The 25,385-nt window shown below is 34.9% G+C and overlaps 1 protein-coding gene across 1 annotated transcript; it reads right to left on the reverse strand.

Moving 5' to 3' along the window:
* Positions 1 to 8,432: 8,432 nt before the first annotated feature.
* Positions 8,433 to 24,083, reverse strand: LOC149416448 (uncharacterized). The gene is made up of 2 exons (XM_089641689.1): positions 23,882 to 24,083; positions 8,433 to 20,911 (listed from the first exon to the last, which is right to left on the reverse strand). The coding sequence occupies exon 2, from the start codon at positions 20,878 to 20,880 to the stop codon at positions 13,948 to 13,950; it is 6,933 nt and encodes a 2,310-aa protein (XP_089497815.1). The 5' UTR covers positions 20,881 to 20,911; positions 23,882 to 24,083; the 3' UTR covers positions 8,433 to 13,947.
* Positions 24,084 to 25,385: the final 1,302 nt, after the last annotated feature.

A 25,385-nucleotide genomic window follows, 5' to 3' on the forward strand; every position in this document is an offset into this window, starting at 1 on the left:
CTGGGTGCTTTACCTGTGGTTAGTGCAGTGGGCCTCACTGGGTGCTTTACCCGTGTTGAGTACTGTAGGCCTCACTGGGCGCTTTACCTGTGGTTAGTGAAGTGGGCCTCACTGGGTGCTTTACCCGTGTTGAGTACTGTAGGCCTCACTGGGTGCTTTACCTGTGGTTAGTGCAGTGGGCCTCACTGGGTGCTTTACCCGTGTTGAGTACTATAGGCCTCACTGGGTGCTTTACCTGTGGTTAGTGAAGTGGGCCTCACTGGGTGCTTTACCCGTGGATAGTGCTGTGGGCCTCACTGGTTGCTTTACCCGTGTTTAGTACTGTAGGCCTCACTGGGTGATTTACCCGTGGTTAGTGCAGTGGGCCTCACTGGGTGCTTTACCCGTGCTGATTACTGTGGGCCTCATTAGGTGCTTTACCCGTGCTGAGGCCCTCATTTTACAATTTAACTATATCTAATAAAAAGATACGTGACTAAGCACGTTACGTGCATGTTCATGAAAAATATAATTCGCAGTCGTGTTCGTATATATGGTTATCTATTCGGGGTACCATTTCGTGTGAGCCAGGACTAGCCCTGAGCCAAAGGGCGCCCGGAGCAAGTAACCTTTTTGCTCCCCTTGTCAAAATCCGTAGACGCCTACCAGTAGGGGTGAGACACTGTCCTGCGGAGATATCCAGTCCGTCTATCTCCAAGACAAAGTCATGTCCCATTATCCTATCTTCTGTTCACACTAGGACAATTGGTCCGAAACTGGAACATTACAATATTGTCCTGTCCTCAAGGGAACTAGGCATAAATGTACTTGCTTCATAAATCATTAAATAAAATATGAATTGTAATAACGGTACTTTAATATAAAACCGAAAGCAGTGTAAATTACATGACTGACAACTCACAAAATTACGCCTGTTTGGCCGCAGCCTAAGCGATATTACCAACAATTGACAATTAGCAAAGAATAATTGCGTAAACCCTAATGCATATCATATCATATTAGGTAGTAAGTAACACAATGTACCTCGTTTGTAAAGCAATCTGAGATATTTTTGATACAATCAAATATGACCTCTCGGATTTGAGAATTGATTTATGATGTCGAATGAATTCTGACGTTTCACAACGATTGTCTTTGGACGGGTTGTTACACAGAATTTGAAGAATTAATCAAAGTTCTGTGAAAGTTCTATTCAAGTTCTGTTATTTTTTTTTTTTTTTTTATTGTTGATACATTTTTTTTACAATATTTCATATTTCAATTTAGTAATGTTGGCCTCACTGGGTTGTTTACCCGTGCTGAGGCCCCCATTTTATAATTTAAGAATTTATACATTTAAAAAAAATAAAAGAAAAACAACATTAAAATAAAGATAAATTTAAAATAAAAAATAAAGATTAAAAATTAAAATATAATTATAACACTAAAAGAAAAATATCAAAAGAGAATGTAAATCGGCATTTATAATGATATATGTGTTTGTGCGTGTTGCGTGTTTTATATTTTTTTTTTTGTGTTGCGTGTATATGTTTTATTCTTTTATGTTATAGAATTTTGGTAATATTGTCTTTTTGTTCTTTAATCCATTTTTTTATTTTGTGTTTGAATTTATTTTTATTTTCCTCAATTTTTGTTTCAAGTGGAAGACTGTTGAATGCTTTAATAGCGTGGTATTTATGGTGTCTTTGTCCAAAGGTAGTGTTTACCGTCGGAGTTTTTATGTTTTCTTTGTACGCTTATCTGACCGGTCTATTAGTGATATTTTGTGTTTGTTGGGGTTTGTTTTTTTGGTCGAAAATGTAATTTAGTAGTGTTTTAACATATAATTGGCGTATATCAAGTACGTCACAGCTTTTAAATATTTGGTCTGTGTCGGTTAGTTTATGTTTTTTGAGTATTACTTTTAATATCGTTTTCTGTGCGATTTCTATTTGAGCGATAGCTGCGTTTGTTGCTCCTCCCCAAGCAATTATTCCATATTCTATTATTGATTGGCATAGTGCATAGTATATTGTTTTCAACTGTTTTATTTTATATATGTTTCTTATGTTTAGGAAAATGTGTATTGTTCTGAGGAGTCTATTTGTGATTTGTTTGATGTGATGTGTCCATCTAAGATTATGGTCAATTAGGATTCCTAGATACTTTATTTGTTCTGTTTTTTCTAGAGGGGGGCAATCGCAGATGTTGGTGTTTATGCATTCGTGTATTTTTATGGTGTTTGTATTGTTTTTTGGTTGTCCTGTGTTAGTTATGCTGTACGTTGTGAATTTTGTTTTCGATATGTTTAGTGTGAGTGTATTTGAGTCCAACCATTTTTTCACTTGCGTGATTCCTAGATTCGCTATGTTATAAACCTTATTCCAATCCTTAGATTTAAATAATAAAACTGTGTCGTCTGCGTAACTAATTATTTCTCCATCTATTTCCATGCTGCAAAGTTCATTTATGTAAATTATGAAAAGAACGGGCCCTAGTATGCTTCCTTGTGGAACTCCGTGTGTAATCGGCAGTGGTTTGCTAGTATAGTTATTAATTTTGACTTGTTGTGTTCTGTCGCTCATGTAGCTTTTTAATAGTTGTAGTTCTTTGTCTTTGATACCCATATTTTCTAATTTTTTAAAAAGTGTTTTGTGGCATATTGAATCAAAGGCTTTAGCCAAATCTAAATATATCGCTATGCATTTAAACCCTTGATCTAAGTTGCTATGTATATAATCTATTGTACTTGCTAAAGCTTCTTTTGTGCTTCTTTTTTCTCTAAATCCATATTGTTTGTCCGAGATTAATTTGTTTTCTTCCAGGTATTTTATTATTTGGTTTTTTAATAGTCTTTCGAAAATCTTTGATAGAGAGTTTAACAAAGTAATTGGTCTATAGTTAGTTATTTCCATTTTAACTCCGGATTTATACATAGGGATTACCAGTCCTTTTTTAAGAGTATTAGGAAAGCAGGCATGTGTTATGCTAAGGTTGATTAGGTGTGTTATAGGTTTTAATATTTCATTTTTTATTATTTTAATGCAATCCGTTGTTATTTCATCTAATCCAGGAGCAATCTGGTTTTTTAATGTATTTATTATTTTGTTAATTTCCATTTCCGAACTTGTTTTTAATATAAATCTGTGTTGTGTTGGTTGGGTATCGATGTTTGATCTGTTTGTTTGTGTTAGTGTGTTTGTGTTGTGTTTTTTACGATTCGCTAAAACTTTCCCTATAGTTGCAAAAAAGTTATTTGTGTGGTTTGCCATCATTTCTATATTTGTTTTGGCATCTATTTTTTTCGAGTTAATATTTAGATGTTCGATAGTATTTTTTTGTTTGTATTTTTGTGTGTATGTAACTTCCTTTAATATTTTCCATATTTCCTTTGGGTAATTGTTTGCTTTTTTAAGTTTTTCTTTGTAGTACATCTCCTTAGCTACTCTAATAATTTTCGTGCATATGTTTCTATATCTTTTATAGTAATTAAGTTGTTCCATGTCATACGGTGTTTGTTTAATTTGTTTGTGAATTTTGTCTCGTTTACGAATACAGTTTAATATTCCTTGTGTTATCCATAGTTTAATTTTTTTTGCTTTGTGTGTAAGTTTTATATGTTTTATTGTAGTGTAATTATTTATTTCTTGCGTTAGCGTATTTGTAAATGTATTCCAGGCTTCCTCGACATTATCTATTTGGTATAATGTATTCCAGTTTATTTTTTGGAGTTTTTCTTTTAAGTTTGAGTAGTCAATTATTTTTTTTGTAAATATTTTATGTTGTTTCGAAGTAGTGTTTTCGGTGTCTATTGCTATCATATTCATGTAGTGATCAGTGATTGTGCTTTCAAGTACTACTGTTTTGGTTTTTAGTTTTGTCTTGATCATTATATGGTCTATGCAGCTTTTAGTGTTTTGTGTGACCCGTGTTGGGACCTTTATTATTGGCTCCAGTCCGTGTTGTGCTAGTATTGCTAGGTATTCTATATTTTGTGGGTGTCCGTTTTGTAGAATGTTTATATTAAGATCTCCTATGATGATGATATTTTTGTATTTGTTGAGATCATTTAATGTATTGTTAAGATCAGTTAAGAAATTTGTGATGTTGTTTTTGGATGGAGATCTGTACATAGCTAGGATACATGTTTCTTTTCTATATGTAATTTGTATGCAGTTGGAGTCGATTATGTTTATTTCTTGAATGGTTGTGTTATTTTTATCACTGACGTATATAACTATACCATCATTTTGGTTTTTGTGTATTTTTGTATGGTGTGTATTATAGTTTTTGATTGTTTTTGGTATGTAGTTGTCATTCAACTAGCATTCTGTCAGTACAATGACATCAAAATTATTTTCAAGCTGTTGGAGGTATATAAAAAATTCATCAAAATTTTTATTGATCGATCTAATGTTTTGGTGTAATATATTGATTCTATGTTTTTCTTTTGTGAATTTGGTCCAGAGGTTAATATCATTTGTACTTTCACAGTAGTGTTGATTGTCCGAATCTATATATTCCATGTAATCTGCCATGTTGGTGTGTATTTGTGTAAGTATGTGATGTGAGGTTGTGTTAGATGTACAGTCGTGTTTATGTCAGTTTATTAGATATATCGTTTAGGTGTTTTATTTCCATACCTTTGAGTCTTTGGATTTTCTGACGAGAATTTTTCCTGATTTTACCCAAACATATTTGTAGTCTTTTTCTTGGGCTCTTTTTCTGGTGTTCCAGTGCAGATTTTTGTAATATTGGGTTAATGCCGCATTAAGATAAACATATTTGGCTCCTTCTCCGTTGAATTTTTTTATCGGGTCATTTTGTTTGGATGCTAACATGGTTTGTGCTTTTGTGGTATCCTTAAAATTAATTGTTATTTTTGTTTGATCATTTGTTTTGTTTGTTGTGACTTTGTATGTATCCTCTGGGGACATCGTAACGCCTGCGAGTTCAGCGATCCGTGTAACAGCGTGGACTGGGATATGTTGTCCTGTAATTTTAGGCCGTTTATCTCTATGGAGTTCAGCAGGGCTGCTTGTTCTATATCCGCCAGGTGGATTTCTACCGTAGATAATCTGATTTCTTTATCCGCTAGTTCCTCCTTGATTTTGTTGACGGTGTTTGGAATGTCCATGATTTGTTGAAGTTTTTGTAAAATGTCATCATATTTGTCATTGATGAAGTTCGTGAAGTTTTTTATTTCTTGCAGCTCTGTTTCAATTTTATTGAGCATTACTGTCTTCATTTCCTCGAATTTCGTATTGATGAATTCAAATATTGATTCACTGTCTATATTAATCATAGATTGATGTGTCGCCGACGGTGAGTCCATAGTGCTAGTTTGTGGTGAAGATGTGGTTTTCTTCGCGCTGGAGAATTTACTGCGAGATTTAGACATGTTGTGTTGTCCTTTTTTTTTTTTTTTAGGATTGCTCCTGTTGGTGGGCAAAAACAATGGCACTCTTTAGCGCCTAAAGGCAGGCAAAATCAATTACACCGGTTATGTATTTTGAGGGTTGCGCCTGTTGGTGGGCAAACACACTGGCACACTCTCTAGCGCCTATAGGCAGGCAAAACCAGTTACACAGGTTGTGTTTTGGTTTGAATCCGTGATGGTAGCTGATTGTGAAGCTGTTTTTAAAATCCAAGTGAGAGTTTTATATTCTGGGTTGAGTATTATTTATTAATATTTATTATTAATTATTAATATGTATTAAAAAAAAAGGTTTTTTTTTTTTTGTTCGCTGGTCTGAGGATTGAACTTGTATCGACAGAATAGCGCGGTGCTGACGTTTTAGACCACTGAGCTATGGAGCCTTGGGTGAGAGTTGTGGGATACGTTTAAATATACTTGTGTAAAGTTCATTTAGTACTTGTTTAAATTTTGTTTATGCTCTTGGGTAAAAACATGTATTTATTGTTGCACTTGTAACGTTTTTAGCACTTTTTTATTTTGTTATTTCACTTTTTATCTTCACCGAAAAACTGTGAATTATTTACTGTTGTTCTCTTTGTTTTGTATAGCTTCTTGTCAAAATACAGTCTATATGATTTTAATTTTTAATGAGATTAAACTGTGCAATCTAGTAGGAAGTTTATTGTTTTAATTTCAAAACACTATTTTGATACTTTCGGGTGTTACAGTTCAGGATCTAAGATCACGCGATGATAGTGCGCGAAAAACTACACTGTATTTCATAAACTGAAGTGATCCACTTAACTTTTTACTACACTTTTGATTAGATTAATGTTGGAGCATTTAAATAATCGTCTGACGTTTATGATTGTTGTTGTTGATTTGTATTATATCAGTATTGGCCAGTTGTTACGCAAAACTGAAATAATAACAGAATTTGAATAGAAACTTTACAGAACCTGAAAATTAACTTAGAAATTTGATGAGACTGTGACTTGCAATGGATTTTTAAAGAGTTGATTCCCTTTAATCGATAGTTCAAGAATCAAAGAAACGAAATATTTCGATGGTCAAAAAGATCGAGAAAATAATCGACGATTCATCAATTGTCCCATCTACACCTAACTACTCAGTAAAAGGCCCATTATGATGGAACGTGAAATCACAAATGAATTTGGGCATGTCGGGATTCGAACCCGAGATTTCTGGATAACCGCTTGACCACGGAGGTTGTCAAAGTGCGATATTCCCAAATATTCAGTTTGCTTTAAGTTCCTTCAAGGAGAGATGAAGGAAGCAGTATTTAGTTGGTAGCCCATTCCCTGCTTTATTGTGTCACCTGAACATCTATTGCAGTGAACTTGCCTTTACACCTTCCCAACATACTCCTCTTGTAGAGCTTGGAGACTTCTTCACTGGGAAGCTGGCATCCTTACAGCAGGGGGGTGTTGTGGGGTACCTGCTTATTGTGTCACCTGAACATCTATTGCAGTTTACTTGCCTTTACACCTTCCCAACATACTCCTCTTGTAGAGCTTGGAGACTTCTTCACTGGGAAGCTGGCATCCTTACAGCAGGGGGGTGTTGTGGGGTACCTGCTTATTGTGTCACCTGAACATCTATTGCAGTTTACTTGCCTTTACACCTTCCCAACATACTCCTCTTGTAGAGCTTGGAGACTTGTTCACTAGGAAGCTGGCATCCTTACAGCAGGGGGGTGTTGTGGGGTACCTGCTTATTGTGTCACCTGAACATCTATTGCAGTTTACTTGCCTTTACACCTTCACAACATACTCCTCTTGTAGAGCTTGGAGACTTCTTCACTGGGAAGCTGGCATCCTTACAGCAGGGGGGTGTTGTGGGGTACCTGCTTATTGTGTCACCTGAACATCTATTGCAGGTTACTTGCCTTTACACCTTCCCAACATACTCCTCTTGTAGAGCTTGGAGACTTCTTCACTGGGAAGCTGGCATCCTTACAGCAGGGGGGTGTTGTGGGGTACCTGCTTATTGTGTCACCTGAACATCTATTGCAGTTTACTTGCCTTTACACCTTCCCAACATACTCCTCTTGTAGAGTTTGGAGACTTGTTCACTAGGAAGCTGGCATCCTTACAGCAGGGGGGTGTTGTGGGGTACCTGCTTATTGTGTCACCTGAACATCTATTGCAGTTTACTTGCCTTTACACCTTCACAACATACTCCTCTTGTAGAGCTTGGAGACTTCTTCACTGGGAAGCTGGCATCCTTACAGCAGGGGGGTGTTGTGGGGTACCTGCTTATTGTGTCACCTGAACATCTATTGCAGGTTACTTGCCTTTACACCTTCCCAACATACTCCTCTTGTAGAGCTTGGAGACTTCTTCACTGGGAAGCTGGCATCCTTACAGCAGGGGGGTGTTGTGGGGTACCTGCTTATTGTGTCACCTGAACATCTATTGCAGTTTACTTGCCTTTACACCTTCCCAACATACTCCTCTTGTAGAGCCTGGAGACTTCTTCACTGGGAAGCTGGCTTCCTTACAGCAGGGGGGTGTTGTGGGGTACCTGCTTATTGTGTCACCTGAACATCTATTGCAGTTTACTTGCCTTTACACCTTCCCAACATACTCCTCTTGTAGAGCTTGGAGACTTCTTCACTGGGAAGCAGGCATCCTTACAACAGGGGGGTGTTGTGGGGTACCTGCTTATTTAGTCTGGTAACTAAAGTATGTATCTACCAATTCAGTACTTGGTGTAGATAAGCTACGTATTATTGTGTTTAAATAATAAGATTAATAACCCAAGTACAACAATAGTATTGATCTGTCTCTGGGATTCGAACCCGTGATCTCTAACCCTGGGCCAAGGAGCTAACGGCTCTGCCACGGAATTGGTATTATTATTGAGGTAGGTCAAACGATCTCTGAATAGAAAAGGGATTTAAACTAATAGATTTGTTTTGGAAATTCTTGAAAAGGGCTGCAGGAGTCATTAGCAATAAAGCAATCTTATTTGTTGATAAATACAAGTTATTTAAATGTATAGTAATTTAGTCAATCAATACATAATTTACATCGTGTAACAGTTTTGTTTTTGAAATCACATAGAGATAATATTACATTGTAACTCACATTGTTTTCAGTTATAATGGACGTATGTCCAGTAAGAGATATAATGTAATAATCTATTATAATATACTTGTTGTAATCTTGAACGAATCAAGCAATTATTGAAGACACACAAACACAAGTATATTTAATACCAAGTGATAATGAACTGTAAACCCAGACATAACGAATTGTATTTCTTATTTACATAGTTTATTTATCCGTCTCACCAGACAAAGTTTGTTCCAGAGCGGGTTTTTTACACATTATATTAAATATTCTTAAATAGATCGCATACAGTTTATAATGCATGAGAGTTGGTAAGAGATAATTTAATTGTAAACACAATTCATAATTGTATGTAGGTACATGAAAGTTAACATTACAAACCATCAGTAGATACATTATATATTTTATTTTATTGTATCATAATATAATTTCTTGAAGAATGAATTTACATTGTGTAAAAAAAGTGAAAATAATAATGATTTTCTAAAATAACAAGAAAAAGCCAGTAAATTGATAGAAACAGTTAAATAAACTTTCATAAATATGGAGTTTATATCAATACGACTCTTACTAGTAACAATTTGTTTATGTTTAATTATAAACGAATAGGTTTTATTGGTAGTACATAGCCATTATTAATATAGAACTATGATTTCTAACAATTCAAAAACAATTGCAGTTTTTTAATATTTATATATTTACGCCCTTAGGGCTTTACATAAAACAAGTCTTAATAAATGACATTTTTGCATTCAAATTAACATAATGATCATATTTTTATTCCCAGCTACATGAATGGGATATGCAATTCAATTAATCCACCCATCGAGAGATTTGTGTCATGTTTACTATACATTTACCATATTATTTAATTAATACCATTCCACAAAATATGAATATTGAAACACATGAAACTGCTTACTGCGGTTTAAAGCCAATGAATCCACCGAGATTTCACCGTTTATCCCATATTTTTAGATTCTATACATTTGTCACATTATAGCAAGCGATCGTACAAAAGTTTTTGCAAACTTGGCACAATAAACCGGAAATCACTCGAGTGGATATTGGCACTGTAGCAAACTTGGCACAATATACCAGAAATCACGAGAGTGGATATTGGCACTGTAGCAAACTTGGCACAATATACCAGAAATCACGAGAGTGGATATTGGCACTGTAGCAAACTTGGCACAATATACCAGAAATCACTCGAGTGGATATTGGCACTGTAGCAAACTTGGCACAATATACCAGAAATCACGAGAGTGGATATTGGCACTGTAGCAAACTTGGCACAATATACCAGAAATCACTCGAGTGGATATTGGCACTGTAGCAAACTTAGCACAATATACCAGAAATCACTCGAGTGGATATTGGCACTGTAGTAAACAATAGAATATTTTATTTTATTTATATAATAATAAAAAAAGAAAAAAGGTAATTATACTTGCAAAGAATAAATAGCAAAAATCAAACATTAAAATAAAAACTAAGTCACATATAATATATATAGTAACATAACAAAAACAAAAGGTTAGAAATTTTAAATTAATTTTTTACATTTTATATTTGTATTTTTTACAGTTTTAAAAAGGATATAAAGATCACCATAAAGCGACGTGGCTCTTGTGTTTAGTGAGGGAATTCTAGCTCAATTATATAAAGTCATGTAAGTAAGAAATTATTTATATTGTTAATAAGGTTTTTCTTTCAAATAAAACAGATCTGAACTATTTTGGTAGTTTTGTGGAATTTCTCAAATTAAGCTGAAACTCGATAATTTTTAGATTTAAAGAAAGTTTATTCAAATAAGTTATTCCATTTATTTATTGATAGGCATTTTGTGTATGTTTTGTATTCATTTTTTGGTTTTTTGGCGTCATTCTGATATCTTGCTCATAAATTAAAAAGTAAGTTATTCAAGTGTTTTCCTTTAAAAGTTTGTAGGAATGAATATTTTTAATAGTTTTTTTTATACTGTAGTTACATTGAATATTGTGAACATAATAAATACAGGTATTTATGGAATAAATGAAAATATCAACGTAACTACATTTATTTCCAGACTTTAGACTGCAGAATGAATGACTTTTTTTTTTCGACCAATAAACAAAGAACAACTCTGGAAGCCTCCTGTTACGAGAAATGATATTACGACAAAGTATGTAAATAATTCATTTATGAACACATCTTAAGCTATACTTAACATAATATATAACAGAATTATTAAAACATGTATTATTTTGACATATAATTACAGTAAAAAAAAAATTCACCGAAAAAAATATGTTCATAAACACCATGGCAAGTATATACTACAGAAATATATTATGAGCACTCCAAGTAAAACCAATTTCCCCCGATAGTACCTACTGAAGTTAAAAGGATATTGTTATAACAAAACATGATCATTTTCATTAATTGCAAAACTTCAAAACAATTACATCGTTTACAATAAATTATTGGTATCAATCTGGGGAAGATCTCCAAGAAGATATTACTGATACATCTAAACGTAACATGAAACAGAATAAGACACAGAAAAATAAACAATTGACTGTCTCAATATATAACATTGGTGAGTGAAACCTCCAAAAGTTATTTCAATAAAAATTGTATATTTATTTATACTTTCAGAAAAGTCAACAGGTGTCTCATATAAATAAAAATTGGATATGTTTATCCGAGACACTATCTAGGTTACAAACCATTTCTTTAGAACTTTGTAATCATTCATAAAGATGGTTACTAAAATACGGGAAAAATTTGTTTGTTCTGAATTTGAAATATGAAAACGACAAAAATGACGCGTCATAATTAGTTCCCAATGGCTGAGTGGTTAGAGGCGTTGTCCCGGTAAGACAGATCCTGGGTTCGATTCCCAGTTTAGACCGTAACATAGACTAGTTTAGTTTTCTGTTTCGTTTACATTTATTAGTATTATCTTCTTCAAAGACAGAAACAGTTCGCACGACCTTTGAAGTTTGCTATGTTCAAATTATTGTCAAATACATCCATAGCGTTTATATATGTGTTAACAAGCTGTGTAAACAATGTCTTGGGGAATGCGAACCGTAGAATAAGTACACATACGTAGAATTTTGATGTTAAATTAAAACAATATTGATTTTTCTCAGATCAAATTCACAATTTCAGTCACGGAAGTTTTGGTAAATTATTTTGTGATCACCGCACGACAGTTTGGACAAGTTGGACATTTTACCATTTTCTTTATAAGTCGGCACTTTGAATAATAAGTTGAATCATTATTACTACTATGGACCGGTATATCAGTCAGTCTGTATCCTCGCTAAGCACGACATTCCTCGCTCAAATTTACGAATTTAAATCGGCCGCTGAAGCCTTACTACATAGTTATTTTTTTAGACGCCGAGGCACTAGCAGTAAAATTTGTTAAATTTGACATTTACGTAAATAATAACATACTTCAATCTCATCTAAATGTACGTAAATTGCCTAATTATATCAGTGTGGACTATTGTTTCTCACCGAGTGATGTAGAATGTTGATAGTTGACAATCTAAAATAGTCTGCAAATGATAGGAATAAGAGGAATTTTAAAAGATTCAAAATCGGGACAGTTTGTTTTCAGCGGTTAGTTCGTCACAATATCATGAAGAGTGCACTGTCTCCAGCAAAACAAATACTATTTTAAATTAGTATCCTTTTGAAATAAGAAACTTTATCAAAAATCTACTCCTACATTGAACTCGATGAGAGTAGATGGATATACCACTCACGAAGACAGTAGTTCGGTTTTACAACGAAAAAAGATACACATTTCTCTATTAAAATCATAGACAATACATATAATATTGGTGATATCTAGGCTTACAATGTAACATAAATTATGTTGCAAGACGCGCTAAGCTCGGAATTCCCAAAAAGATGAGCTTAAAATGAACTGATATACCGGGCATAAGTCGCTGATCCCCATGGGATCAAAACTAAGAGCTTTATTACTAATGTGTTCCTTTACAATTTGGAATTTTTTGTCAGTTGCAAAGGTACATACGCTGAAAACACAGTCCTTGAAAAGGTGTAAACGAATGAGATATCGCTGTTATATTTTTGTCTTTAAGAAAGAAGAGGGTAATGAAGAACATCTGAAAAATATATACTGGCCAAAACACATTAAAAATAATTTGTATAGTAATAAATATAATTATGTTGGTATCTTCGTTAAATCAAGTGCTAACCCACGTCAAGTGTCAACCGAGGTCAAGTGTAAACCTAAGTCAATAAACGTTAACCTAAGGCAAGTTTTAACCTAAGTCATGTGTCAACCTAAGTTAAGTGTTAACCTTATCGCATACAATGCATCTTCACACAGTTCAACTAAACCAGATTGATAACCGTTCAACTAAATAGTGTCGTCTGTAAGGTCCATTAATTAGTATTGATTCAACCCTTTAGGCTGCTGTCAGAAACTCATAGAATCTATGCAAATTTCGACTTCTCAACAAAATACAAATAAATTAACTATTTCAGAACATATCCGAAATGTAAAAACTGTTTTTGAAAGGTGAAATACGCTTTTAAATTTTATTTTTAAAAAAGCTACATTTTTAAATCAAACATAATAAGTTTTAAAATAGCTCACCTACGTTTAATCGTCTAAACGCTAAAATTACTAATTATTAAAACAACTCATATTTTATTGTACAAATGTACTATATACATTATTGTTACTCTACAAATGTACTATATACATTATTGCAACTCTACAAATATACTTTATACTTTATTGCAACTTTAAGAATTTGCTATATACATTATTGCAACTTTACAAATGTACTATATACATTATTGCAACTCTATAAATGAACTTTATACATTATTGCAACTTTACAAATGTTATATATACATTATTGCAACTTTAAAAATGTACTATATAGATTATTGCAACTTTAAAAAATCCCACAATCTTTTTTTACAATTGCGATCGGAACCCTTGGTTTTACGGAGGTGTACATTTTAATTATTCTTAGGTTAAAGTTCAAAGTCTTCGCTTGACCGCAGGTACATTCCTTATAAACGAGCAATGTTTATTTGCTTATATTAATGCTACATATACATTTTCGAACAGAAACGCGAGCTGAACCACGAATTATAGAAAAGGAACGAAGCAACTACAATCGAGGAATCGCATCGGGCATTTACCGAGCGCTGCCGAAATATCCCGAATGGCTAACACATCGGGTATTTACGAATATGTATACCCGATTGGAATGGACTGTGGAGGTTACGGATTCTTCCAAAACTCGATCATTTGGAGTTACCCGATGTTCGCCATTACCCCACTGTCCCCTACGCAAGAGTTTTTATGTTTAACTGGCGCCTTTGCTGTTTTGCCGATTGCGGGTCGATGTTATTTTATAAAATAATGACTAGTAAAATAATTCTAATAAGATAATAATGCTATCATTCTGTTTTAAATTCATAATTAGGGAATTTGTTTTGAAACTCGGATAAATTAGTCTGAATGACGTTTTGAAGAACGGAAGCTCCTTTATCTACAAGAGAGTTCACTATAGACCATCGGCCCTTGTCTATAGCCCGGCGAAGGGCTTCACCACCATCCGCGTTAACATCAGCTCCCCCGTCCAGCAGGGCTCGCGTCACATCCCACTGTCCTAGCGCCGATGCAATAGTTAGTGCGGTCTTAAGCTGGGTGTCTTGTATGTCAGGGTTCGCCCCGTGCTGCAAAAGGTATTCCACTGTTGTAAGCCTGCCCTCCAGTGCCGCTATGTGTAATGCAGCTTCACCGCCATTATTTTGATGGTTTATATCAGCACCACTTTTAACACAATATTCTACAACCGGAAGATGGCCCGCCTGTGCCGTAGCAATTAATGCAGTATTACCATTATTATCTTTTTGGTTTATATCAGCACCACTTTGAACGAAATATTCCACTACCGGAAGATGGCCATTACATGCCGCTAAATATAATGCAGTATAACCATTATTATTTTGATGGTTTATATCAGCACCACTTTTAACACAATATTCTACAACCGGAAGATGGCCATTATATGCCGCTAAATATAATGCAGTATAACCATTATTTTTTTGATGGTTTATATCAGCACCACTTTTAACAAAATATTCTACAACCAGAAGATGGCCTTCCTGTGCCGCAGCAATTAATGCAGTATTACCATAATTATCTTTATAGTTTATATCAGCACCTTTTTTAACGAAATATTCCACAACTGGAAGATGGCCATTATATGCCGCTAAATATAATGCAGTATTACTATTATTATTTTGATGGTTTATATCAGCACTACTTTTAACAAAATATTCTACAACCGGAAGATGGCCCTCCTGTGCCGCAATAATTAATGCAGTATTACCATAATTATCTTTATAGCTTATATCAGCACCGCTTTTTACGAAATATTCCACAATCGGAAGATGGCCATTATATGCTGCTAAATGTAATGCAGTATAACCATTATTATTTTGATAGTTTATATCTGCACCACTTTTAACAAAATATTCTACAACCGGAAGATGGCCCTCTTGTGCTGAAGCAATTAATGCAGAATCACCATTATTATCTTTAGAGTTTACATCAGCACCACTTTTAATGAACCACTTTACAACCGGAAGATGGCCCTTGAGTGTCGCTGTAAAAAATGCAGTTCTATCATTGTTATCTTTATTGTTTATATTAGCACCACTTTTAACGAAATATTGTATAACTGGAAGATGGCCAAAATTTGCCGCGTAATGTAATGCATTCTTATCATTTTTATCTGTGTGGTTTATATCAACACCACTTTTAACGAAATATTCTATAACGGGAAGATGGCCGCCTATTGCCGCGTAATGAAATGCAGTAATACCGAAATTATCGTTAGAGTTTACATCAGCACCACTTTTAACGAACCACTCTACAACCGGAAGATGGCCATTCCGTGCCGCTATACATAATGCAGTTTTATCATTGTTATCTTCATGTTTTATATCAGCACTAAGGAAATATTGTATAACTGGAAGATGGCCAGAATTTGTCGCGTAATGTAATGCAGTCTTATCATTATTATCTTTATGGTTTATATCAGCACCACTTTCAACGCAATATTCTACAATAGGAAGATGGCCACTATTTGCCGCGTAATGTAATGCAGTCTTATTTTTACTATCTATATGGTTTATATCAGCACCACTTTTAACGCAATATTTTACAATAGGAAGATAGCCCTCCTGTGCTGAAAAAATTAATGCAGTTCTACCATCATTGTCTTTATGGTTTATATCAGCACCATTTTCAACAAACCGCTGTACAACGGGAAGATGTCCCTTCACTGCCGCGAAATATAATGCAGTATTACCATAATTATTTGTATAGTTAATATCAGCACCACTTTTAACGAACCACTCTACAACCAGGAGATGGCCCTGCTGTGCCGCGAAATATAATGCAGTATTACCATTTTTATTTTTAAAGTTTATATCAGCACCACTTTTAACAAAACACTCTAGAACTGAAAGATGGCCCTCCTCTGCCGCTTTAAATAATGCAGTTTTATCATTATTATTTGTATGGTTTATATCAGCACCACTTTGAATGAGAAATTCTACAGTTCGTACGTGTCCACCGCCGGCTGCTAACAAAAGAGCGGTGTTGTCTAATTTACAAAGGATATTAATGTCTGCGCCGCTTTCTTTAAATAACTTGACAATTTCTAGGTGACCAAGCTCTGCAGCTGTATGTAAAGGAGTCATATAATCATCATCGCGCCGTGTCATTAATACCACAAACGGGACAGAGGTTTGTTCCGCCAGCAGCTTAACAACATTGATGTGGCCACACTCTGCAGCGAGGTGAAGGGCAGTCTTCCCTTTGCAATCTTTATATTTCATCAATAGACAACAGCTCCGTTCAGTGTTATTATTTAATAGCACAGATAATATTTCTTCCAAAAGTTCTATTTTATTGTCACGTACAGCGTTGACAAACGGTTTAATTTCAGAATAAACTTTTTTTAACCTTTCATTTACTATTGAGATATCACAGATTTCCTTTCTCGATTCCCGTAAGAATTTAGAAAAATATGAATTTTTATGTTTCGACTTAAATAAACATGCGAAAATAAACAATTCCTTTGTTTTATAATCGCAAGATTCTAGACTTTGTATAATATTTGCAACAATTATATTCGATGATGATTTATGACTTTTCTGAATGTCCACTAGATCTATTGCCATATTACAATAGATGTTACGCTGTGTAAAGAAACATATATAGGCTTCTTGTGAACTTTGTTTTAGCGGAGACAGTCCACTGACCAGAAATGTGATGATATGTTCGTTATTTTCTTTTACCGCAATATGAAGAGCGGTTTGGTGTTTATCATTCATAAAAATGCCTGCTCCCTGCTCTTCAAGCCACAGTTGACTGATATATTGGGTGTTTAATTCACGGGGGGTCTTTAATGTCAGTATTTCGTTTAACTCAACGTTTAGAAATAATCTAATAACTTTACAGTCAGGGTGCAGCAGTATTTTAGGCAGAAGTATGTCTTTGATCAGTTGACGCTTGAAATCGCTGTCTTGTTCATACATCCAGTGGACAACCATTTTACTACAGAAATGCTCCGCATATGTTCGATGGATAAATTGAAACTCTCCTCCCATTGATTGAATTAAACCAACCCTATTCAATTTAAGTAGCCTGTCTTTCGAAATGTTTTTAAAGTTATTTTCATTTGAATCGTAAAATTGAGTAAATAATGTTTTAATACTGAGTTCGCCAAAATCTCTGTTTAATTCCTCGGTATATTCTAACATTTCACATTCGTTCATGTGCCATCCTATTGATCTCTTGTCTTTTAAATAAATTTCGTATTTCAGATTTATATACATTTTATATAGATTTGGAGCACTGACGATATTTGTTTTTTCATATAAATCTTCAAGGGGCATTAGAACATTTTCTGGCCTGAATACTTCGGCCAGCATTTGCAACTCCAGGGGAATCCCCATGAAGCAGTTAATGTCTGGCCCCAGTACTGCATTCGCTCTTCTGAGCACCTCTTCCGCATACTTCTCGAGTCGCTCTTCCCCTCCCTCGAGGTTGATTTCAAGCGCGAAGGGATGAAAGGACCACCAAAACTTAAATAAAAAATCTTTTTGCTCTTTTGAGTTGATCCTTACGAATAACGTAGAGAATTGACTTAATTTTGTTTCCAATGATTCTTTTAAATATTTACGCGAAGTCAGAAATATTTGAATCGTTGGTTTACTTTGTAAAAAAGCAAGTAATTTTACAAATTTATCTATAGAGCTCTCTTTATTTTGAATGTAATCGTCCATTTCGTCAAAACCGTCAAACATCAAAACAACTCGCTTGGAACACGTCTTACTTTGTAATACATACTCTAATAATCCGTGAGCCAGATTGCCGTCAGCACTACTGCAACACTCACTTAATATAAAACTTGCCACATTTTTAGGATTTAGTTTTTCTGGTAATCTATCCATATGATTTTTGAATCGTTTTAATTCGATACATATCACCCACGCTGATTCAATGTGCCTTGATAAACTTGACAGGGAAGTTGATTTCCCCATCCCGGGCTCGTCGCATATAATCACCAAGTTACGTTCTGTTTGACTCAATGTTAGTTCACTTACTGGCTCGAATAGATCCGTGGACACACAAGAGCGAATACTCTCCACAGACCCGTGGGAAAATCGCCACTCTACTACACCCCTTTCATCATTGTTCTCATTCTTTTTTTTCCTTTTACTCATTTTCACAAAATGAATATTCTTCTCAGAATATTTCTGAATTATATCTACCATTTGTTCTTTGGTTGCAATAAGTAAAACATGTTTTAAAGCTTCCTTTTCCTTACATTCCTCTAACATTTCTAACAATGCTGTTTTTTGTTTCTCACTACAAATGACAAACATGTCATCATCAGCACGCACCTCTTTCATGAACTTTTGTAAGTTAATGCTTGTTCGATGGATAAAATTTCTGGTTAAATAAAAATTGCTATTAAATATGTGTGTGCAGTAGACATCTGCTCTGGCATCCCCAGATACTTCAAACAGGTAAATAGTTTTATTTTGGGTCTTGTTGCAGGTGTCCTTAAAGAACAGCTCTGCATCTCCCTCAGCGAGGATGATCCTCTCCTTAAGGAGCTCAAGCTGCTCCCAGCTGCCTCCAGTCTCTAGATCCTCGCGGTTCAACCCGCTGATCACCACCAGGGAGTTAGGTAATTGTGTACAATTTAAGATGTGTTCCTTGCTCGTCAAGATATTTGTTTTGATAAATGGCATTTGATGATCACTAGTCGTGTCTTTTATAATAATAACATAGTCTTCATCAGTCGTGATTTTCTTAAAGTGATCGGTGCAAAGGAATTCATTGATTTCCGAAATTGAAACGTTTCTCCCCATTAAATCCTGAAAGCTTTTCTTTTTATTACCGATGTCAATTAATTTTCTTTGTAGGACAATTTTTTGGGACTCGGTGGATAAATCCATGAGATTAATTATTTGATCGATTTTTACTTTTTTTACTTTTGCTAGTGATTCAAATATGTCCTCTCTTGATTCTGAGGAAATAAAAACAAGTTTTTTCATGTTGGGTGAAGGGCAATTGACGTAATATTCAAATAATTTATGGACTTCTACACTTGTTATTACGGATGAACTTCCATCAACCATCATCAGGTTATTTTGATCAATGGGTTCGCCGTAATTTTTATAAAGTTTCTGTTGTCGCGGCCAATCTAAGAAAATGTAATGACTTTCACCGGTGTATTGGTTACTTGGGGACAAAATGTTAATTTTTTCTTTGATTTGACAGAATATGTTGTGAAGACGGGTCATTTCAAATGCCGCGTCTTTAGAATTAATCCAAAGAACACGATCTGTGGGAGAAAGCAAGAATTCCTGAAGGCCTATTGAATCTTCGAACTTTAATAAAGTATTTGGCAGATGCTTGAGATAGATTCGTCCCTCATCGCGGTAAATCAAGTCAGCGTGTCTGCTCTGTTCCTCCACTACCTTGGAGAACTCTGGCCCCAGCCACCGCATCACCTGCTTCAGTCGGTTTGTAAGTAATTGTTTAGACTTACAGATTATTGTTCTATTATTATGATTGATTTCAAAATGTGGAAATAAATTACCGTTTTTCAGTTCAAGCTTTTTTACCTCAACTAATTTAGTTAAAACTTCAAATTTTCTTTGATGCTTTTGAATGATCTTTAACTGGTTGAGAATTTGAAATTCTTCTTCAGAGAAAGCGTCAAAATGAATTATGGCTGAAATTTCAGCTTCTGATTGAGGTCCGGTAGGGACCACGTTATACCGTTTAGCTATTTTATTTATTTTTTCTATTAAATTCTCAAAATCTGCGTGGTAATTATTGACGCGGTTCAAAGCTTCTTTTCCAAAAAGGCGAGAAAATTCAGCGCTGTCCTTCGCCCAGTCTAATACTTCGCTTATATTCGGTGGTTTTTTATTAAAAGCATTCGTGAAATTACAAATTGCATGCGTCTTTCCATTATAACAAACGGTTTTAATATCTCTCCAACCAAAGCTAGATAAATCAATGAAAACGCGATATACCCTTCCGACATGCGCCCCGCAAGTGTTGATACGGTTTGGTGCCGAAACGTACACTGTAATGTCCAACCAGTCCAAATAAGGCGTATATCTAGGGTAATGTTCATCCCGTATTTTGTTCAACATGTCCTTTGCACCCGGACTGTCAAATACCACGGTCTTAGCGTGCAACCCTCTGCTGGTATTCTTCTTTAGCACGCCGTCCGAGACATTCAACCACTTCGCCGTGAACGCCGTAACTTGCGCCAACCAGCCTCCAAGTGAATGCCCCGTTATTGAAAGATTATAACTTCTCCCGTGATTAGTATTTACAAAATATAAAACTTGCCTTATTTGGTCAACAAAAGTGATTGCAGAGTTCATGTGGGCCGTGTATTGGGTTCCATAGATTCCAAAAACATCTGTGAATACCGCTCCCTTGTTAGATAGAATGGTCCCGCGGTGGGCCACCACAACTTGCTGCGACTTAACGTCCACAAACGCTGAACCGAAGTACCCGTTAGTCCAGCCCGGGCTGGAGCCAGTTGCCAAGAGTCGCCAGCCCTCGGGCAGATCCAGGTTATCCCCGTAATATTGGTCAGTCTCATCGGATTCCTTCTCTTTATAAACCTCCGCTGCCAACAGCACGAGAGTGAGGTCGCTGGGGTGAGGGTCTGTGTGCAGGATGTCCAGGGGAAGCTCCGTCGATGACTCCAGAAGGGAATCTACAAACTTTTGAAAATCCGAGCTCTTGAAGAGTAAACTTGTGTCAACCTCCATGGCTGTGGAGCACGTCTCCAGTGTGATTTACCTGAAACAATAATACTAAGTAAAGTCTTATGATACCACATGTGCTACTTGGTTCAATCTGATGCTGATATCGTAAGGTAAAGCCACATGATGTCACATGACGCCACGTGATGCCACATCACACGTGTCTCATGTAGCAATATTCTTCTGAGAAATATTCTTATCAAATATTATTTTTTTGATAAATTAATGTTTTTAAGACAAGATTTTATTTATGCATAGCACAAAGGATAACAATTATTTTTATAAGCAATAATTGTTCGCCTGAAACACTCATCCTCATCTCATTTTTAAAAAAATGTAAAAAAAAAAAAAAAAAAAATGTAACAAGCAGTAATTGTTGAATGAAAAACTAGCATATATTGAATAATTTCGCGGGTAAGAAATAAGCCTCCATAGCTCAGTGGTCAGATCTTTCGACCGGAAATCGAATGGACACGGGTTCGAGTCCCGTTGGCGTCATGTATTTTTTATCAGGAGATTTTTTTCAATGTGGATGAGTGTTTCAGGCGAACAATTATTGCTTATAAAAATAATTATTCTTATTAAAGTTCCTAATAGACGTAATCTAAGGAGTCAGAATATATTCCATCAAGAATTATTTAAGAACAATATTGCACACTTCAATCCATTGTCTCGAATGTGTCGTCTGTACAATTGTATTGAGTGTAACTACATAGATATATATTCAAATAGTCTCGCTTATTTTAAAAAGCAAATTAGCAATAGATTGTGAAAGTTTGTTCGTTTTTTTTTTATTTACTCTATTTGTTTTCTATTTTTTTTTTTGCTTTTGTTTAATGGATCATACATTGATGTGTATGTTTTGTTTTTGGTATCTCTTTTTGCCTTTGTTCACGTTTTGCTGTTTTTATTTTGTTGTTAATACATAGTGTATAATGATACATAAACTGTGCGTGATGGGAACATTTTTAAGTGGACTGTTGACATCTACGTTTTTTGCAGCGCTTATCTGATGATTTTTCATGTTAATAGTCTGTAAATGATCCTAAACAATTAATAAATAAATTTAAACATTATTATAATATATCACTGAAAATGCACGTTTTTATAAAGATATTGTGCCAAAGACTTTTGTAATATTATCAAATTAATAAAACCATTCATTTCCAAGTCATACATTCTCCTTAGTCTCATTTTACCACATATTTGAATGATGTCTTTCTCAGAATTTTTCTACCATTAACTTTATGTAGTATGATGAAATCCACATTGTTAAAAACTACATTTCGTCGACTTTAATTCGATTCCCTATCTCATTCCATTGCAGAGATAATGCAGTAAGTCTTTCTCGAGCGTCCCTGACTTCTTTAACCATTCAAACCCTCTCTAAACACTCCCGGCGCTAATAAGAACCTACTTTGTGTTTTCGGTTTCAGTCTGTATTTGGTGTCAGTATATTATCTATTTCTGATCTTCCTATGTTTTGTTCAGTTGAGTGGTTTCAGTTTCAGTCTGTATTTGGTGTCAGTATATTATCTATTTCTGATCTTCCTATGTTTTGTTCAGTTGAGTGGTTTCAGTCTGTATTTGGTGTCAGTATATTATCTATTTCTGATCTTCCTACGTTTTGTTCAGTTGAGTGGTTTCAGTTTCAGTCTGTATTTGGTGTCAGTATATTATCTATTTCTGATCTTCCTATGTTTTGTTCAGTTGAGTGGTTTCAGTTTCAGTCTGTATTTGGTGTCAGTATATTATCTAATTCTGATCTTCCTATGTTTTGTTCATTTGGGTGGTTTCAGTTTCAGTCATTATATATTTCTGATCTCCCTATATTGTATATCCAGTTTTTTAGTTAGTTTAGTTTATGAGTAAAACCTCAAATTGTAATTATTTAATTATTGAAGACAATATAAGCGATTGCTTAGCGAAAATTTGAAACAGAAAAGTCAGAAAAAGATACAGTCACATCTAGGAATCGAACCCATGACCCTTGCCTTGCCGGGGAACCGCTCTACCACTGAACTAATGTGACCCTATCTCCTTCGGTCATATTTAACTGTATCATACTTCGAATAAGAACTACCAGTCTTCATTTTCTCACAGCATATTTTTAAACAGAGTAGGTACCCAGAGACTTGTATGAATGTGATTGAAGCAAGGAGTGTACCAGTTGTTTGGCTCTCTATCCTCTCAGCCTACCCCTGCGCAGAAACTATCTAAAGGTATCATAGCCCATTGCCATTACTGATATAGTAGGTACCTAGAGACTTGCATGTATGAATGTGATTGAAGCAAGGAGTGTACCAGTTGTTTCGCTCTCTATCCTCTCAGCCTACCCCTGCGCAGAAACTATCTAAAGGTATCATAGCCCATTGCCATTACTGACATAGTAGGTACCTAGAGACTTGCATGTATGAGACAATGTATGAATGTGATTGACGCAAGGAATATGATCACCAAAATACGAACAATTTCTAGAACCCGTTGTTAAAGAGCAGCTTAGCAAATATGTATATAGAAAACAATGAAATTTTCGTTAGTCAGCCATCTGGTTTTATAAATAGATATTCGTGCGAAATATGTGCGTCATAAATGATGTAATCATTGAATGGAAAATAAGCGTGGACCAAAAGCAGTGTACAAGCAAGAAGTTTTTCTTGATTTTCGACGTTCTTTTGAAACACTAGACAAGGAACATATTAGAAAACTGACATAGTAGGTACCTAGAAACATGTATGAATGTGATTGACGCAAAGAGTGTGCCAGTTGGGGCTACATGCTCTCTGCCTACCCTGAGGACAAAATATATAAAGGTATTACAGCCCATTGCCATTACTGACATAGTAAGTGTACGAAGACGCTGTATGTTGCATCACCTAATTGGGGCAGAGAAAAGCGTTCTATCCTCTCTTTCTGTTCTAGGGAGTCTTGTGATTCGATAAGAAATTGCGCTGCCTCAACCAACACACAAAGTAATCGATTTAAAGTATAAGATTTCTGCACTTACCAGGTTTGGAGATTCTTTCGTATATTGGTGTCCAGCGGGGCCTGCACTTGGGAAGAACTAATGCGCACACAATCGGCGATCAAGTGCTGCGAATAATTATATTTTGTTAATAATTGTAACTCTAATTCGCGTATAGAGGAGATGGAAATTGGTCAGTAATACATTTAAAACACTGTTCAAGATAGAATCAACCATTGCCTCAAACGACGGACGATCAATGGATTTTACAGCGTTTTACTGCGGTCTTATGAGTCGCTGACGGTTGATTCCATAAATAAACTAGCCACGTTGATTCTAGAGGTGGGTCACGTGAGTACTTTCTGTTACTGGGTACAGTGAGTACAGGTACAAAGCAGGAATAATATTACTTAGAGGGTGTTTAAAATAAATAATGTTACATAATCTAATGTATAGAAGTAGGTAATTAAGGCTATTTTATACTTATGAGTGAAAAGGATCTAAAGTCACTTTTTATTTCAAGTTTAAAAATGGTTATTTTGTTCATAATACTTGATCTTTGTTGGTGTTATTATTTAAATTTACGAATCTGTATAGTACGATTACTGTATAATAATGACTAGCCATTTAATAAATAAAGATTCGAAATTTTAAAATTGGAAATTCATATATCATACGGCATATATTCTGGCCTAGTAATGTGTAATTTCTATCACCTAAGAAATTCTAAAAAAAGTACTATAGGATTCATATATCTTATATTGATTTATAAATGTGGAAATTCTAAATATACAATTGTAAATGTTCTCCAAAATGGCCTGGAAAGAATCTCAGACTTGTGATGTCCCGAAAGAAAACAATAATCTATTCTGAATGCAATTACTAATGTTATCCAAATTGACCCTGGTAATAAATTACATCTTTGCGATTTTTTCAAGGATAAAAAAACCATCCTGTCACTTCGAATGCAATCAACAATGCTACAAAACTTTGTTTTGACAGCATCGCCATTCCATTGTAAGAATATTATGTACTAAATACACAATTTGGCTGTCTTGAAACGGGAATCCTTCCCAGTTGGACAGACAAACGTTCATTTTGTTATTTATTGTTTGTAATTTATATATATATATATGAAATAAATTTATGGGGTAACTCAGAGACCCCGAAAGAGGTAATAGGCACAACTTTAGAAGAAATTTAAAGTAAATACATCTATTCAAAATGTATAATGTATATAAATGTATCAAATTGTTTAATTGGGGAACACGGGACTAGTTTTTCTCGCAGATATTTTTTAAAAAAAATAGTTTAGTAAATTTTTGAAACAGCCTGTAACAGATAATGCGATTGAACTAAAACTTCGTCACTGTCCTTTTTCTTCGTACACCTTTCTTATAGGGCGACGCATCACAACAACTGACAAAATATACCTATCTCTTTCCCCCTTCCGAGGAGTGAAGAGTAAATCCAGAGTGTCAGAATACTTCTATTCTATTCCATTTAAGAAATACTTGTTTTTCCCTTTTCCCCATACAACTTTCTA

The sequence above is a fragment of the Hesperophylax consimilis genome, chromosome 17, assembly GCF_061612785.1.
Source record: "Hesperophylax consimilis isolate HC1 chromosome 17, BYU_Hcon_1.0, whole genome shotgun sequence".
Taxonomy (NCBI): Eukaryota; Metazoa; Arthropoda; class Insecta; order Trichoptera; family Limnephilidae; genus Hesperophylax; species Hesperophylax consimilis.